General features: G+C 46.1%; 2 protein-coding genes across 2 annotated transcripts; both read right to left on the bottom strand.

The window, feature by feature from the left end:
- Positions 1–750: 750 nt before the first annotated feature.
- Positions 751–4,409, bottom strand: LOC148839156 (interleukin-1 beta-like). The gene is made up of 7 exons (XM_088907849.1): positions 4,377–4,409; positions 3,851–3,902; positions 3,386–3,428; positions 2,838–3,057; positions 2,267–2,440; positions 1,882–2,018; positions 751–1,497 (listed from the first exon to the last, which is right to left on the bottom strand). Exons 2-7 carry the CDS (start codon positions 3,892–3,894, stop codon positions 1,276–1,278), a joined length of 840 nt encoding a protein of 279 aa, XP_088763975.1. The 5' UTR covers positions 3,895–3,902; positions 4,377–4,409; the 3' UTR covers positions 751–1,275.
- Positions 4,410–9,003: 4,594 nt separating this feature from the next.
- Positions 9,004–12,187, bottom strand: LOC148839155 (interleukin-1 beta-like). The gene is made up of 7 exons (XM_088907006.1): positions 12,105–12,187; positions 11,579–11,630; positions 11,114–11,156; positions 10,566–10,785; positions 9,995–10,168; positions 9,610–9,746; positions 9,004–9,225 (listed from the first exon to the last, which is right to left on the bottom strand). The coding sequence occupies exons 2-7, from the start codon at positions 11,620–11,622 to the stop codon at positions 9,004–9,006; spliced, it is 840 nt and encodes a 279-aa protein (XP_088763132.1). The 5' UTR covers positions 11,623–11,630; positions 12,105–12,187.
- Between the last annotated feature and the right edge of the window lie 3,764 nt (positions 12,188–15,951).

Raw genomic sequence — 15,951 nt, 5'->3', positions numbered from 1 at the left:
TGCTTGCCAGGTAGGCTCCGGCTTCCCGTGACACCGTATGGTAGAAAGCAGTTTGGCAAATGACATGATATCCTACATGTGAACTGGAATATGAAAAAAAAGCTTCTAAATCATTTCAGCTTCTTAAAGAGCAAAACATAGCTGCTGATCTTACATTGAAATGCAAAGCAAAATAATATCCTCATGTAATCTTTTTATGTCCATGGGCAATCTTACGAGATAGACAGCATGTGATTGTTTAAGTGTGTTTTATAGAGCTTTTGAAAACATCATTTGAAATTCTGCACTGGCAGCAATCCAGCTTATGGGTTATGGATCTAAATAAAGCTACATCAGTGAACAAAAAGTTCTTCTACTTTACATTATTGCCTGCCTTTCATTCATTTCAAAGCAAAGACTCGTGAACTCTGCGCACGTACTAAACCCCAGAACTCTGATCATCTGCAGCCTTGCTCCTGCTGAAACACTCTCCATTCATTCAGGACGGGCCTGGAGCTGTACTGGTGGATCGGCTGGATGTGGTGAATCTCTGGCCCGCCACTGCTCCGGGACTCGACTCCAAACGGGCCGGAACAAGGACACAGGAAGGAGCGTGGTGGGTCCAGAAGAGGAAGAGTGAGCTGAGCCCAGAGGCGCAGGGTGCGAGAGAGTGTGGAAAGAGGCGAGTGAAATAGAGACTGCTGGGAAGAAAGACTCGTATCCACAAACAGCTTCAGAGAAACCATCAACAAGAGCCGAGCATTGAAATACTGAAGACATTTATTCAAGTGCAACAATATACAACAGCCATCCCATAAATAATTCCATCCAGCTTAATGTATAAAAACAACAGCAAATGTATAAATAAAACTTAAATACTTAAATATGAAGGTGTGCACCTCAGCCCTGAATTGTGAAGCAATGTAAACATTAGTTTCAGACAGTAGATGTTCTGCAGTGTGAACAAACGTTACAGCAGCCAATACAACTCAATTAACACATTGAAATAAATAAAAATAAATAGAGAACTTCACTGAGACACAATATAAATATCTGTACAAACACTAAAGTTACATTTTAATTCAATATGAATTCTTCATTGCTTTTGAACAAGCACACATTATGTATTTACGCTCTGTGACTCTCAGGCCACAATTTCCCAGAGGCTGGAAAATGAGCTTGAAACTTTGGGATTCACACCTAAGCTGGCCGCGCTGCTCTCTGTACTTGGTACATACTGAGACACTGGGACCCCCAGCCCGAGACCTGCTGGTGAGCACTGGGGCCGGCCAGCCCTCACTGCTGCTTGACCATGAAGCTGGTGATGCGGTCGTTGGGGTGCAGGTGGCACATGGCCACCGGGCAGGGCTCCTCAATGGCCGTGCTGATGTACCAGCCGGGGCAGTTGACCGACTCGAAGGTGGAGGACGAGACGCCGCTGTCCGTCTTGTAGAAGAGGAAGCGGGCCGCGGTGCTGCCGGAGCGGATGCTTCTCAGGTCCTCTTTGTCGGGGATCTCCTGAGGGGGGCGACAGCGAGAGCAGCAGTCAGAGCTGAGCGCCGGTAAGTGTGGATTGACGGGCAGCTGGTGCACAAGCCTCACGGGAGAGAATACCAGAGGACCAGCACACACAGAGCCCTGCCATCGCTTGACACTAATGTGCACCTTCACACACAGCACTAGGAGATCTCTCCAGCAGACAGGTGACAGCTGATGCTCATGGCAACTGTCTTATTGAGGCAGAAGTCAAAGCCGAGTTGCTTGGAGCTGCTGCACAATCCTGCCGCTGCTTACAGACATGCAGAGAGATGCCAGTGTGAAGACAAGGAGCGAAACCTTCCGATTTCGACTGCGCTTTGAGAGAGGAAGAGAAGAAGCCGACCGCAGCGAGAGAGCTCCTACCTCAATCTGCAGGATGGGTTTGCCCTCGGACTCGGAGCAGGACAGGTACAGGTTGCGGCCCCCGATGCCCAGGGCCACTGGCTGGGACTGAGAGGAGACTGGAGGCAGCGAGACATATGTGGACAGGTTCAGCCACACTGCGGGCACACAAGGAGAGAGCACGTCAGTCCTGCGATACCGCGCAATCTGTGCTCTAATTCTAGTCACTTCTTGTGTGTAGGACCTTGTCATCACGGATACAGAGGGTCTTTCCAACAGGACACTGATGATGTGGTGTGAACAGTCCTGCCCTGAAGAGCTGTCCTGTGTCTGCAGGGCTGAGAAGCACTGGACCTGAAGGGCCTGGCCAGCTGTCCTGAGGAGGAGGCCAGTCGCAGGGACTCACCTTTCTTGGAGGAGCTGGGGCCTTGCACAGTGATGGCCAGCAGCTCAGCAGCTCCGTTGGGGAGCTCGTTCAGCTTCCAGCTCTTGTTGTGCTGATCGGCGATGCTGTGTGCCAGGTCCTGGGTCCGGCGTGTGAAGGTGGGGTTGAACTGGTACTGCTGGTCAAAGCAGACCTCTGTGGGACAGAGACACAAGAGCTCAGGTCAGTGAGAAAGTGGGGTACATCCTGGACGGGATGCCAGTCCCTCGCAGGGCACACAGACAGACATGCACACCCTCACACCAGGCCAATGAAACTGCCAGTATGTCTCGAGACTGTGGGAGAAAACCCACACAAACACGGGGAGAACATACAAACTCCACACAGATGGCACCCCAGGTCCAGAATTGAGCCCAGGGCTCCAGAGCTGTGAGGCAGCAACGCTGACCACTGCACCACTATGCTGCCCTCAGGTATTTCTGAATCAAACATCTTTGCCAGTAAACTGCAACATCAGCCTAATCAGGATGTTGTCTGTTCCTCCTCAGACACAGCAGAGTGGGGAAAGACCGGCTGTGTAGGAGCCTCCTACCTTCCACCAGCTGCTCTATCACAAAGTGGAACAGGGTGTCCCCAGTGAACTCTGTCCCCAGCGGTTTCTCCTGCACCTTCTTCATCCTCTCCAGGGCGACGATGAGTGTGGCAGCTTGGCGAAAGCTGTGCAGAGGGTGAGACTCCACCTCCAGCTCCAGCCCAGGGCTGAGGAGGCAGCGCCTTCTGGGCAAGAAGGTGTCATCCTTCAGGCCGTGATTCTGGCGGACAGGGGAGCAAACGCACAGTCAGCGACCAGGAAACCGCTGCGTGTGTGTGGGCAGCGGTTACTAGACTCCCGGGCTCCGTCTGGACTAATTCGGCTCCAGTGTACAGCTGCCGCTAATAGACACTGGAGTAAGAGTTTACTTGTCTGCAGAAACGCGTCAGCCGCTACAGTATATAAATGACTCTGAGCGCACACACAGCGATGCAGCAATTACTGTCTTTGCCACTTGTTCCAAATACTCGATGAAGTTCGCTACTCCTCTCGTCTACATGCGTCATCGGTTCATTTCTTCCCTGTGAGAAAAACATGCAGCGCCTCACCTTGGCCGTTAGAGGGCAGTCTACCTCCGTCATGTCGGGATCACTGCAAGGAACAGAGTTTCGTGATGAATTACAACAGACCCACAGAAGAAAACGTGACAATCTTCATAGCTACCGTCTGGTTTTGAAAAAATCATTGTTTAAAATTCATATGAAGGTTCACTTTTGTTTGAGCCTCATGCCTTTTCAACAGTCCTGTGCTACTTTCTTACAGACAGTAGATAGCAAACGCTTAATAATCCTGGTTACATAATATACCGTTTTAGTCATTACAAAGTGAGCATCTCAAGGCTTCAGGTGTCACATGAATATAACTACTTTTATTATCACACTTGAAAACACTCAAGATCACAGCTGGTTCTGCACGGTTTTGTTCTTTTCCTATGAAAGCGGAGGTGAGTCTCCACTCAGACGGAGCTCAGTGCTGTAGGTTCCCGGCGCCAGGTGTGCGATCAATCCCCTCACCTTTCTAAAGCCAAGGATAAGTCGAACTCGATGTCACACATCATGTTTGCGCCTAGAACACAAGAAAAAACACACTGACGTTTCATATATTCCCATTCCCATAATCTTTAAACATACACATCGCATATATATTGTAATTCCGTAAAAAAGTACATTTCAAATTAAATTTGTCTACATTTACACAAATGTATGACACATCAGCCAGTAACTAAAAAAGATCAAAACTGCAGTGATTTCCTTATTTCATGAACTCGTTCCAACCCAATATTTCTAGAAATATAAAAAACCACAACAACCCGCGATTCGGCATCCTCAAGTAAAGTCGCGCAAACGAGTCGTTGAATTGTTTCTGCTCAAGAGCTTTTCCAAAAGCGTCGCAGCGCCACCATTTCTGCCCTGCGAACTGACAGCGGATCTTTCACACTAACATACAGATAACAAATATTCCATTAAAGCCCATTACCCGACTTCAGCTCTGCGATTCTACCGCTATGCCCGAATCAGAGGAATGTCTCTTTGCCGGTACCTGAGGTTGTCTTCCAGCGGCAAAGTCAACTCCGTGTCGGTCAGCTCAGACACTCGGGATCTGACCAGCGCACCGCAGATCCGCCTGTTTATACCCGCGGCTCTAGGAAAATGGGGTTTCCGCTCCCGAAAGCGGAAGAAAACGAAATTCGACTGTCGAAATTCTGTAATTAGCCATAAAACACTGGATTGTACACGAGAGTTGAAATTAATGAAACAATCGAAATTGCTTTTATGATACAATAAAGCTGCGAAATTATTTTACACTTCGTTTTTATTTTGTTCCCCTTGTACATGTTGGTTTAAGAGCTTCCTACTATCGGTGTCTGAGATATTTTTAAACTTTGTCTTTTGCAGGGCATCTCTCGGTTCTCAGCTCTGCTGTGGCATGGAGAGGCAGTACGAAGCATGGAGTTCTTAATAGCGCGGGATATATGGATGAAATTAGTAAAATACTATCAATGTCAGCTGGCAGACTGACAGAGTTTCCATTCTGGGTTTCAGAATTGTACTACATATGATATCATTTACCAAACCACTTTATGCCGTACGGTGTCGCGGGAAGCCGGAGCCGACCCGGCAAGCAACGAGCGCAAGGCAGGGTACACGCAGGGCAATCATGATACATGGGGACAATTTGGAGGCCACGGTAAAGGCCGAGGGGGGGAGTTTGGCCCGTACACCGGGATAACTCCCTACTCTTCTCGAGAAAAGTCCGGGTATCTTTAATGACAACTGAGAGTCAGGACCCCGCTTTAACGTCTCATCCGAAAGACGGCGCCCACTACAGTATAGTGTCCCCGCCACTATACTGGGGTATTAAGACCCACATGGACTGCAGGGTGGGCGCCCCCCGCTGGTCCCACTAACACCTCTTCCAGCAGCAACCACAGCTTCCGAGGAGGTCTCACATCCAGGTACTGACCAGGCTCAACCCTGCTGAGCTTCAATGGGTAACCAGTAGAGAGCTGCAAGGTGATATGGCCGCTGGCATTACATACAATATACTGTAAACATCTAATACATACATATTACACAAAATAGTATGCGCTTTCAATCAGCAGAAACATTGCAAGATTTGTGAATTCACGGAAAACCAGTCAGACAGACCAATGAAGATCTGACTCCCTATGTTTCTTTAAAGTTTTGTTTGCTTCGCGACCAGGGTTTTTTTGGGGATCAGTTCAACTCAGAGTAAATAAAATAGCCCGACACTCAGTCTGTATGCGATTTTATACACATTCACACTTCACACTCACGGCACACTGTTTTGGATAGAATACTCGGTCTTCAGCAGAGAATTAGTGCACGGTTATCAGTTTTCCTGTTTAAACTTGGGACAAAAATCGTGCTCTTGTGGTGGTTTTTCACAAGGAAGTGAAGAAATATGCTATTTCCTTCCAAAGATTTGGAAAGCGTACAGTATATAATATTCGCCAGGGTTTCTGCGTTGCAAAACAAACTTTCCCTGATTTTGCTTGTTTTGAAGTTTTAATCACAAAAGGAAGTTGATCATCGCCGCAATTTGTGGTGGAAGTTTTATAAATTTGACTAAAAGTCATTGAAAACTCCTCACCCTTGGCCAGGATATCTTGTCCCCAAAGTCACTGAGGTTTAGACGCGTTCATGGTTGAGTAATAAGACACGACGTCGTTATTTAAGATTTTTGAACTATCCATATGTACTGTTATAGAAAGCGTTGAGGTTATTAAAATTGGTCCGGATTAAGTTTGATTAATTTGTGTTAATAACGCCTCTAACGGGTCTTGTGTGTAAACTACTATATGGGCTCATTTGCATTAGAGAGACCCACTCGTCAGTGACTATAGGGCTGTAATGTACTACTCTTAGATACAGTCTTACAAGTTAAAGAAATGACGCTCCAAAATGTTCATAGGTATCATCCTGTTCAAAAAGCACTTCAGCTGGAGATTCAAACATGAACAAGGTGATTTATGTGTGTTCTGTAGGTCTGCTCTGGGAAAGAAACTCGGACAGATTTATCTCTTACTGTACATGTATAAATATAAAACTGTTTTGGGAAGACTTGAAAAACTTCATCTTTAAGTGTATCGATGTGAATGTCAGGTTTAAGGAGTTTGATGTGATGTTTAGCTTTGCAAGGTGTAATATGGAAAAGGGGCATGTATATATAATCTGTAATTAATAAAGACTTGATCTCACAATCCATTCATCAAAATGGGCCACTGCTACTCCCTCTTTTACGATATGTGAGATGGATGTACAGGATTACATGAATTCCATTGAGAACATGAAAAATAAGAAGGTAAAAGGCACAACTGACATACTGCACATACAATATTTAATTTGTTGTGTCCGGATTTGTAATTATCTGTAGCAACATTTTGTTGAGTCTTTTTTGTTCACCTTTCTGTTTGAAACACTGTTTCTCCTTTGCCTGTAACATCTGATGTTCAATAAAAGTAAAAAACGTACTGCTCTCTCAGTAATACTGTCTGCTGGCAGTGAATCGTTTCGGGTTCCTAAGTATTTAGTTTAAAGAGGGAATACTTAACAGCAAATGTTTGATGCTCTGTACTTTTGCAATAATCCGATATGTAGAGAAAATATGTTTCTTGGGTTTCTAGCACAGCTCTATGTGAGAGCATAAGAAAAGCCTGCTAACGGGGGTGGGGACATCTTATTTGCTAGAAGTTCAGCAGCTCAGTGCAGATAAAATATCATTCAGCTGTTTCTTAAAGGTGCCCAGAGGTTGGGCCTCACTCTGGAGACAGAGCACAGCTGTATTGTCAATTGGATGTATCAGGAAATTCCAGTCGCAAACAGAACAAGAGAGAGAGCACGTGCACTGGCAAGCTGTTCAGCACACGTGACTTGATTAGTAGATCTGGAGGTCTCATTCAGCCGTTCCTTGAAAGAAACCAGCATGGCAGCTTCGTAAACACTCGTTCCACATTCCCGCATTCCTGTGTCTGACACGTAGTATTTTACACAGAAAAACGGTCAATTACATGTCCTCTGTTTTACTCATTGTTTGGAAAATTCAGAGTAAGAGAACATTCGTTTGAAATTCAGCATTGACTGCATTCAAGCTTGTGGGTCATGGATGGAAATAAGTTTGAATAATGAATTCAAAATTCCTGGATCTACCCATCCTGGTGAAAAAGATACCTGGGTACCACGGTCCTGACTCTCAGTGGTCATTAATGATTCCCGGGCATTTGTCGAGAAGAGTAGGGAGTTATCCCGGTGTCCGGGCCAAATTTCCCTCCTTGGCTTGTACTGTGGCCTCCAAATTGTCCCCCTGTATGATTGGCTTGCACTTGCCCTGTGATGGACTGGCCCCCTGTCCAGGGTGTACCCCGCCTTGTGCTCATTGCTTGCCAGGTAGGCTTCCCGCGACACCGTATGGTAGAAAGCAGTTTTGCAAATGACATGATATCCTACATGTGAACTGGAATATGAAAAAAAAGCTTCTAAATCATTTCACCTTCTTAAAGAGCAAAACATAGCTGCTGATCTTACATTGAAATGCAAAGCAAAATAATATCCTCACGTAATCTTTTTATGGCCATGGGCAATCTTACGAGATACACTTAAACAATCACATGCTGTCTGTTTTATAGAGCTTTTGAAAACATCATTTGAAATTCTGCACTGGCAGCAATCCAGCTTATGGGTTATGGATCTAAATAAAGCTACATCAGTGAACAAAAAGTTCTTCTACTTTACATTATTGCCTGCCTTTCATTCATTTCAAAGCAAAGACTCGTGAGCTCTGCGCACGTACTAAACCCCAGAACTCTGATCATCTGCAGCCTTGCTCCTGCTGAAACACTCTCCATTCATTCAGGACGGGCCTGGAGCTGTACTGGTGGATCGGCTGGATGTGGTGAATCTCTGGCCCGCCACTGCTCCGGGACTCGACTCCAAACGGGCCGGAACAAGGACACAGGAAGGAGCGTGGTGGGTCCAGAAGAGGAAGAGTGAGCTGAGCCCAGAGGCGCAGGGTGCGAGAGAGTGTGGAAAGAGGCGAGTGAAATAGAGACCGCTGGGAAGAAAGACTCGTATCCACAAACAGCTTCAGAGAAACCATCAACAAGAGCCGAGCACTGAAATGCTGAAGACATTTATTCAAGTGCAACAATATACAACAGCCATCCCATAAATAATCCCATCCAGCTTAATGTATAAAAACAACAGCAAATGTATAAATAAAACTTAAATACTTAAATATGAAGGTGTGCACCTCAGCCCTGAATTGTGAAGCAATGTAAACATTAGTTTCAGACAGTAGATGTTCTGCAGTGTGAACAAACGTTACAGCAGCCAATACAACTCAATTAACACATTGAAATAAATAAAAATAAATAGAGAACTTCACTGAGACACAATATAAATATCTGTACAAACACTAAAGTTACAGTTTAATTCAATATGAATACTTCATTGCTTTTGAACAAGCACACATTATGTATTTACGCTCTGTGACTCTCAGGCCACAATTTCCCAGAGGCTGGAAAATGAGCTTGAAACTTTGGGATTCACACCTAAGCTGGCCGCGCTGCTCTCTGTACTTGGTACATACTGAGACACTGGGACCCCCAGCCCGAGACCTGCTGGTGAGCACTGGGGCCGGCCAGCCCTCACTGCTGCTTGACCATGAAGCTGGTGATGCAGTCGTTGGGGTGCAGGTGGCACATGGCCACCGGGCAGGGCTCCTCAATGGCCGTGCTGATGTACCAGCCGGGGCAGTTGACCGACTCGAAGGTGGAGGACGAGACGCCGCTGTCCGTCTTGTAGAAGAGGAAGCGGGCCGCGGTGCTGCCGGAGCGGATGCTTCTCAGGTCCTCTTTGTCGGGGATCTCCTGAGGGGGGCGACAGCGAGAGCAGCAGTCAGAGCTGAGCGCCGGTAAGTGTGGATTGACGGGCAGCTGGTGCACAAGCCTCACGGGAGAGAATACCAGAGGACCAGCACACACAGAGCCCTGCCATCGCTTGACACTAATGTGCACCTTCACACACAGCACTAGGAGATCTCTCCAGCAGACAGGTGACAGCTGATGCTCATGGCAACTGTCTTATTGAGGCAGAAGTCAAAGCCGAGTTGCTTGGAGCTGCTGCACAATCCTGCCGCTGCTTACAGACATGCAGAGAGATGCCAGTGTGAAGACAAGGAGCGAAACCTTCCGATTTCGACTGCGCTTTGAGAGAGGAAGAGAAGAAGCCGACCGCAGCGAGAGAGCTCCTACCTCAATCTGCAGGATGGGTTTGCCCTCGGACTCAGAGCAGGACAGGTACAGGTTGCGGCCCCCGATGCCCAGGGCCACTGGCTGGGACTGAGAGGAGACTGGAGGCAGCGAGACGTATGTGGACAGGTTCAGCCACACTGCGGGCACACAAGGAGAGAGCACGTCAGTCCTGCGATACCGCGCAATCTGTGCTCTAATTCTAGTCACTTCTTGTGTGTAGGACCTTGTCATCACGGATACAGAGGGTCTTTCCAACAGGACACTGATGATGTGGTGTGAACAGTCCTGCCCTGAAGAGCTGTCCTGTGTCTGCAGGGCTGAGAAGCACTGGACCTGAAGGGCCTGGCCAGCTGTCCTGAGGAGGAGGCCAGTCGCAGGGACTCACCTTTCTTGGAGGAGCTGGGGCCTTGCACAGTGATGGCCAGCAGCTCAGCAGCTCCGTTGGGGAGCTCGTTCAGCTTCCAGCTCTTGTTGTGCTGGTCGGCGATGCTGTGTGCCAGGTCCTGGGTCCGGCGTGTGAAGGTGGGGTTGAACTGGTACTGCTGGTCAAAGCAGACCTCTGTGGGACAGAGACACAAGAGCTCAGGTCAGTGAGAAAGTGGGGTACATCCTGGACGGGATGCCAGTCCCTCGCAGGGCACACAGACAGACATGAACACCCTCACACCAGGCCAATGAAACTGCCAGTATGTCTCGAGACTGTGGGAGGAAACCCACACAAACACGGGGAGAACATACAAACTCCACACAGATGGCACCCCAGGTCCAGAATTGAGCCCAGGGCTCCAGAGCTGTGAGGCAGCAACGCTGACCACTGCACCACTAAGCTGCCCTCAGGTATTTCTGAATCAAACATCTTTGCCAGTAAACTGCAACATCAGCCTAATCAGGATGTTGTCTGTTCCTCCTCAGACACAGCAGAGTGGGGAAAGACCGGCTGTGTAGGAGCCTCCTACCTTCCACCAGCTGCTCTATCACAAAGTGGAACAGGGTGTCCCCAGTGAACTCTGTCCCCAGCGGTTTCTCCTGCACCTTCTTCATCCTCTCCAGGGCGACGATGAGTGTGGCGGCTTGGCGAAAGCTGTGCAGAGGGTGAGACTCCACCTCCAGCTCCAGCCCAGGGCTGAGGAGGCAGCGCCTTCTGGGCAAGAAGGTGTCATCCTTCAGGCCGTGATTCTGGCGGACAGGGGAGCAAACGCACAGTCAGCGACCAGGAAACCGCTGCGTGTGTGTGGGCAGCGGTTACTAGACTCCCGGGCTCCGTCTGGACTAATTCACCTCCAGTGTACAGCTGCCGCTAATAGACACTGGAGTAAGACTTCACTTGTCTGCAGAAACGCGTCAGCCGCTACAGTATATAAATGACTCTGAGCGCACACACAGCGATGCAGCAATTACTATCTTTGCCACTTGTTCCAAATAGTCGATGAAGTTCGCTACTCCTCTCGTCTACATGCGTCATCGGTTCATTTCTTCCCTGTGAGAAAAACATGCAGCGCCTCACCTTGGCCGTTAGAGGGCAGTCTACCTCCGTCATGTCGGGATCACTGCAAGGAACAGAGTTTCGTGATGAATTACAACAGACCCACAGAAGAAAACGTGACAATCTTCATAGCTACCGTCTGGTTTTGAAAAAATCATTGTTTAAAACTAATATGAAGGTTCACTTTTGTTTGAGCCTCATGCCTTTTCAACAGTCCTGTGCTACTTTCTTACAGACAGTAGATAGCAAACGCTTAATAATCCTGGTTACATAATATACCGTTTTAGTCATTACAAAGTGAGCATCTCAAGGCTTCAGGTGTCACATGAATATAACTACTTTTATTATCACACTTGAAAACACTCAAGATCACAGCTGGTTCTGCACGGTTTTGTTCTTTTCCTATGAAAGCGGAGGTGAGTCTCCACTCAGACGGAGCTCAGTGCTGTAGGTTCCCGGCGCCAGGTGTGCGATCAATCCCCTCACCTTTCTAAAGCCAAGGATAAGTCGAACTCGATGTCACACATCATGTTTGCGCCTAGAACACAAGAAAAAACACACTGACATGTCAAATATTCCCATTCCCATAATCTTTAAACATACACATCGCATATATATTGTAATTCCGTAAAAAAGTACATTTCAAATTATATTTGTCTACATTTACACAAATGTATGACACATCAGCCAGTAACTAAAAAAGATCAAAACTGCAGTGATTTCCTTATTTCATGAACTCGTTCCAACCCAATATTTCTAGAAATATAAAAAACCACAACAACCCGCGATTCGGCATCCTCAAGTAAAGTCGCGTAAACGAGTCGTTGAATTGTTTCTGCTCAAGAGCTTTTCCAAAAGCGCCGCAGCGCCACCATTTCTACCCTGCGAACTGACAGCGGATCTTTCACACTAACATACAGATAACAAATATTCCATTAAAGCCCATTACCCGACTTCAGCTCTGCGATTCTACCGCTATGCCCGAATCAGAGGAATGTCTCTTTGCCGGTACCTGAGGTTGTCTTCCAGCGGCAAAGTCAACTCCGTGTCGGTCAGCTCAGACACTCGGGATCTGACCAGCGCACCGCAGATCCGCCTGTTTATACCCGCGGCTCTAGGAAAATGGGGTTTCCGCTCCCGAAAGCGGAAGAAAACGAAATTCGACTGTCGAAATTCTGTAATTAGCCATAAAACACTGGATTGTACACGAGAGTTGAAATTAATGAAACAATCGAAATTGCTTTTATGATACAATAAAGCTGCGAAATTATTTTACACTTCGTTTTTATTTTGTTCCCCTTGTACATGTTGGTTTAAGAGCTTCCTACTATCGGTGTCTGAGATATTTTTAAACTTTGTCTTTTGCAGGGCATCTCTCGGTTCTCAGCTCTGCTGTGGCATGGAGAGGCAATACGAAGCATGGAGTTCTTAATAGCGCGGGATATATGGATGAAATTAGTAAAATACTATCAATGTCAGCTGGCAGACTGACAGAGTTTCCATTCTGGGTTTCAGAATTGTACTACATATGATATCATTTACCAAACCGCTTTATGCCGTACGGTGTCGCGGGAAGCCGGAGCCGACCCGGCAAGCAACGAGCGCAAGGCAGGGTACACGCAGGGCAATCATGATACATGGGGACAATTTGGAGGCCACGGTAAAGGCCGAGGGGGGGAGTTTGGCCCGTACACCGGGATAACTCCCTACTCTTCTCGAGAAAAGTCCGGGTATCTTTAATGACAACTGAGAGTCAGGACCCCGCTTTAACGTCTCATCCGAAAGACGGCGCCCACTACAGTATAGTGTCCCCGCCACTATACTGGGGTATTAAGACCCACGTGGACTGCAGGGTGGGCGCCCCCCGCTGGTCCCACTAACACCTCTTCCAGCAGCAACCACAGCTTCCGAGGAGGTCTCACATCCAGGTACTGACCAGGCTCAACCCTGCTGAGCTTCAATGGGTAACCAGTAGAGAGCTGCAAGGTGATATGGCCGCTGGCATTACATACAATATACTGTAAACATCTAATACATACATATAATACAAAATAGTATGCGCTTTCAATCAGCAGAAACATCGCAAGATTTGTGAATTCACGGAAAACCAGTCAGACAGACCAATGAGGATCTGACTCCCTATGTTTCTTTAAAGTTTTGTTTGCTTCGCGACCAGGGTTTTTTTTGGGGATCAGTTCAACTCAGAGTAAATAAAATAGCCCGACACTCAGTCTGTATGCGATTTTATACACATTCACACTTCACACTCACGGCACACTGTTTTGGATAGAATACTCGGTCTTCATCAGAGAATTAGTGCACGGTCATCAGTTTTCCTGTTTAAACTTGGGACAAAAATCGTGCTCTTGTGGTTTTTCACAAGGAAGTGAAGAAATATGCTATTTCCTTCCAAAGATTTGGAAAGCGTATCTAATATTCGTCAGGGTTTCTGCGTTGCAAAACAAATTTTCCCTGATTTTGCTTGTTTTGAAGTTTTAATCACAAAAGGAAGTTGATCATCGCCGCAATTTGTGGTGGAAGTTTTATAAAGTTGACTAAAAGTCATTGAAAACTCCTCACCCTTTAGACTCGTTCATGGTTGCATAATAAGACACGACGTCGTTATTTAAGATTTTTGAACTATCCATATGTACTGTTATAGAAAGCGTTGAGGTTATTAAAATTGGTCCGGATTAAGTTCGATTAATTTGTGTTCATAACGCCTCTAACGGGTCTTGTGTGTAAACTACTATATGGGCTCATTTGCATTAGAGAGACCCACTCGTCAGTGACTATAGGGCTGTAATGTACTACTCTTAGATACAGTCTTACAGGTTAAAGAAATGACGCTCCAAAATGTTCATAGGTATCATCCTGTTCAAAAAGCACTTCAGCTCGAGATTCAAACATGAACAAGGTGATTTATGTGTGTTCTGTAGGTCTGCTCTGGGAAAGAAACTCGGACAGATTTATCTCTTACTGTACATGTATAAATATAAAACTGTTTTGGGAAGACTTGAAAAACTTCATCTTTAAGTGTATCGATGTGAATGTCAGGTTTAAGGAGTTTGATGTGATGTTTAGCTTTGCAAGGTGTAATATGGAAAAGGGGCATGTATATATAATCTGTTATTAATAAAGGCTTGATCTCACAATCCGTACATCAAAATGGGCCACTGCTACTCCCTCTTTTACGATATGTGAGATGGATGTGCAAGATTACATGAATTCCATTGAGAACATGAAAAATAAGAAGGTAAAAGGCACAACTGACATACTGCACATACAATATTTAATTTGATGTGTCCGGATTTGTAATTATCTGTAGCAACATTTTGTTGAGTCTTTTTTGTTCACTTTTCTGTCTGGAAAACTGTTTCTCCTTTGCCTGTAACATCTGATGTTCAATAAAAGTAAAAAACGTACTGCTCTCTCAGTAACACTGTCTGCTGGCAGTGAATTGTTTCGGGTTCCTAAGTATCTAGTTTAAAGAGGGAATACATAACAGCAAATGTTTGATGCTCTGTACTTTTGCAATAATCCGATATGTAGAGAAAATATGTTTCTTTGGTTTCTGACACAGCTCTATGTGAGAGCATAAGAAAGGCCTGGTAACGGGGATGGGGAGATCTTTTTTGCTAGAAGTTCAGCAGCTCAGTGCAGATAAAATGTCATCCAGCTGTTTCTTAAAGGTGCCCAGAGGTTGGGCCTCACTCTGGAGACGGAGCACAGCTGTATTGTCAATTGGATGTATCAGGAAATTCCAGTCGCAAACAGAACAAGAGAGAGAGCACATGCACTGGCAAGCTGTTCAGCACACGTGACTTGATTAGTTGATCTGGAGGTCTCATTCAGCCGTTCCTTGAAAGAAACCAGCATGGCAGCTTCGTAAACACTCGTTCCACATTCCCGCATTCCTGTGTCTGACGCGTAGTATTTTACACAGAAAAACGGTCAATTACATGTCCTCTGTTTTACTCATTGTTTGGAAAATTCAGAGTAAGAGAACATTCGTTTGAAATTCAGCATTGACTGCATTCAAGCTTGTGGGTCATGGATGGAAATAAGCTTGAATAATGAATTCAAAATTCCTGGATCTACCCATCCTGGTGAAAAAGATACCTGGGTACCACGGTCCTGACTCTCAGTGGTCATTAATGATTCCCGGGCATTTGTCGAGAAGAGTAGGGAGTTATCCCGGTGTCCGGGCCAAATTTCCCTCCTTGGCTTGTACTGTGGCCTCCAGATTGTCCTCCTGTATGATTGGCTTGCACTTGCCCTGTGATGGACTGGCCCCCTGTCCAGGGTGTACCCCGCCTTGTGCTCATTGCTTGCCAGGTAGGCTCCGGCTTCCCGCGACACCGTATGGTAGAAAGCAGTTTGGCAAATGATATGATATCCTACATGTGAACTGGAATATGAAAAAAAAGCTTCTAAATCATTTCAGCTTCTTAAAGAGCAAAACATAGCTGCTGATCTTACATTGAAATGCAAAGCAAAATAATATCCTCACGTAATCTTTTTATGTCCATGGGCAATCTTACGAGATACCCTTAAACAATGGTCAATCACATGCTGTCTGTTTTATTGAGCTTTTGAAAACATCATTTGAAATTCTGCACTATCAGCAATCCAGCTTATGTGTTATGGATCTACCCTGCAACTCACCACTGGCAACCCACTGAAGCTAAGCGGGTGTGAGCCTTGTCAGTACCTGGATGGGACTCAATTAACACATTGAAATAAATAAAAATAAATAGAGAACTTCACTGAGACACAATATAAATATCTGTACAAACACTAAAGTTACATTTTAATTCAATATGAATTCTTCATTGCTTTTGAACAAGCACACATTA

Source organism: Atractosteus spatula, chromosome 2 (assembly GCF_055471065.1).
Source record: "Atractosteus spatula isolate fAtrSpa1 chromosome 2, fAtrSpa1.hap1, whole genome shotgun sequence".
Classification (NCBI taxonomy): Eukaryota; Metazoa; Chordata; class Actinopteri; order Semionotiformes; family Lepisosteidae; genus Atractosteus; species Atractosteus spatula.
The sequence above is the reverse complement of the archived record's forward strand: the minus strand, read 5'-3'. Positions and strand labels throughout refer to the sequence as shown.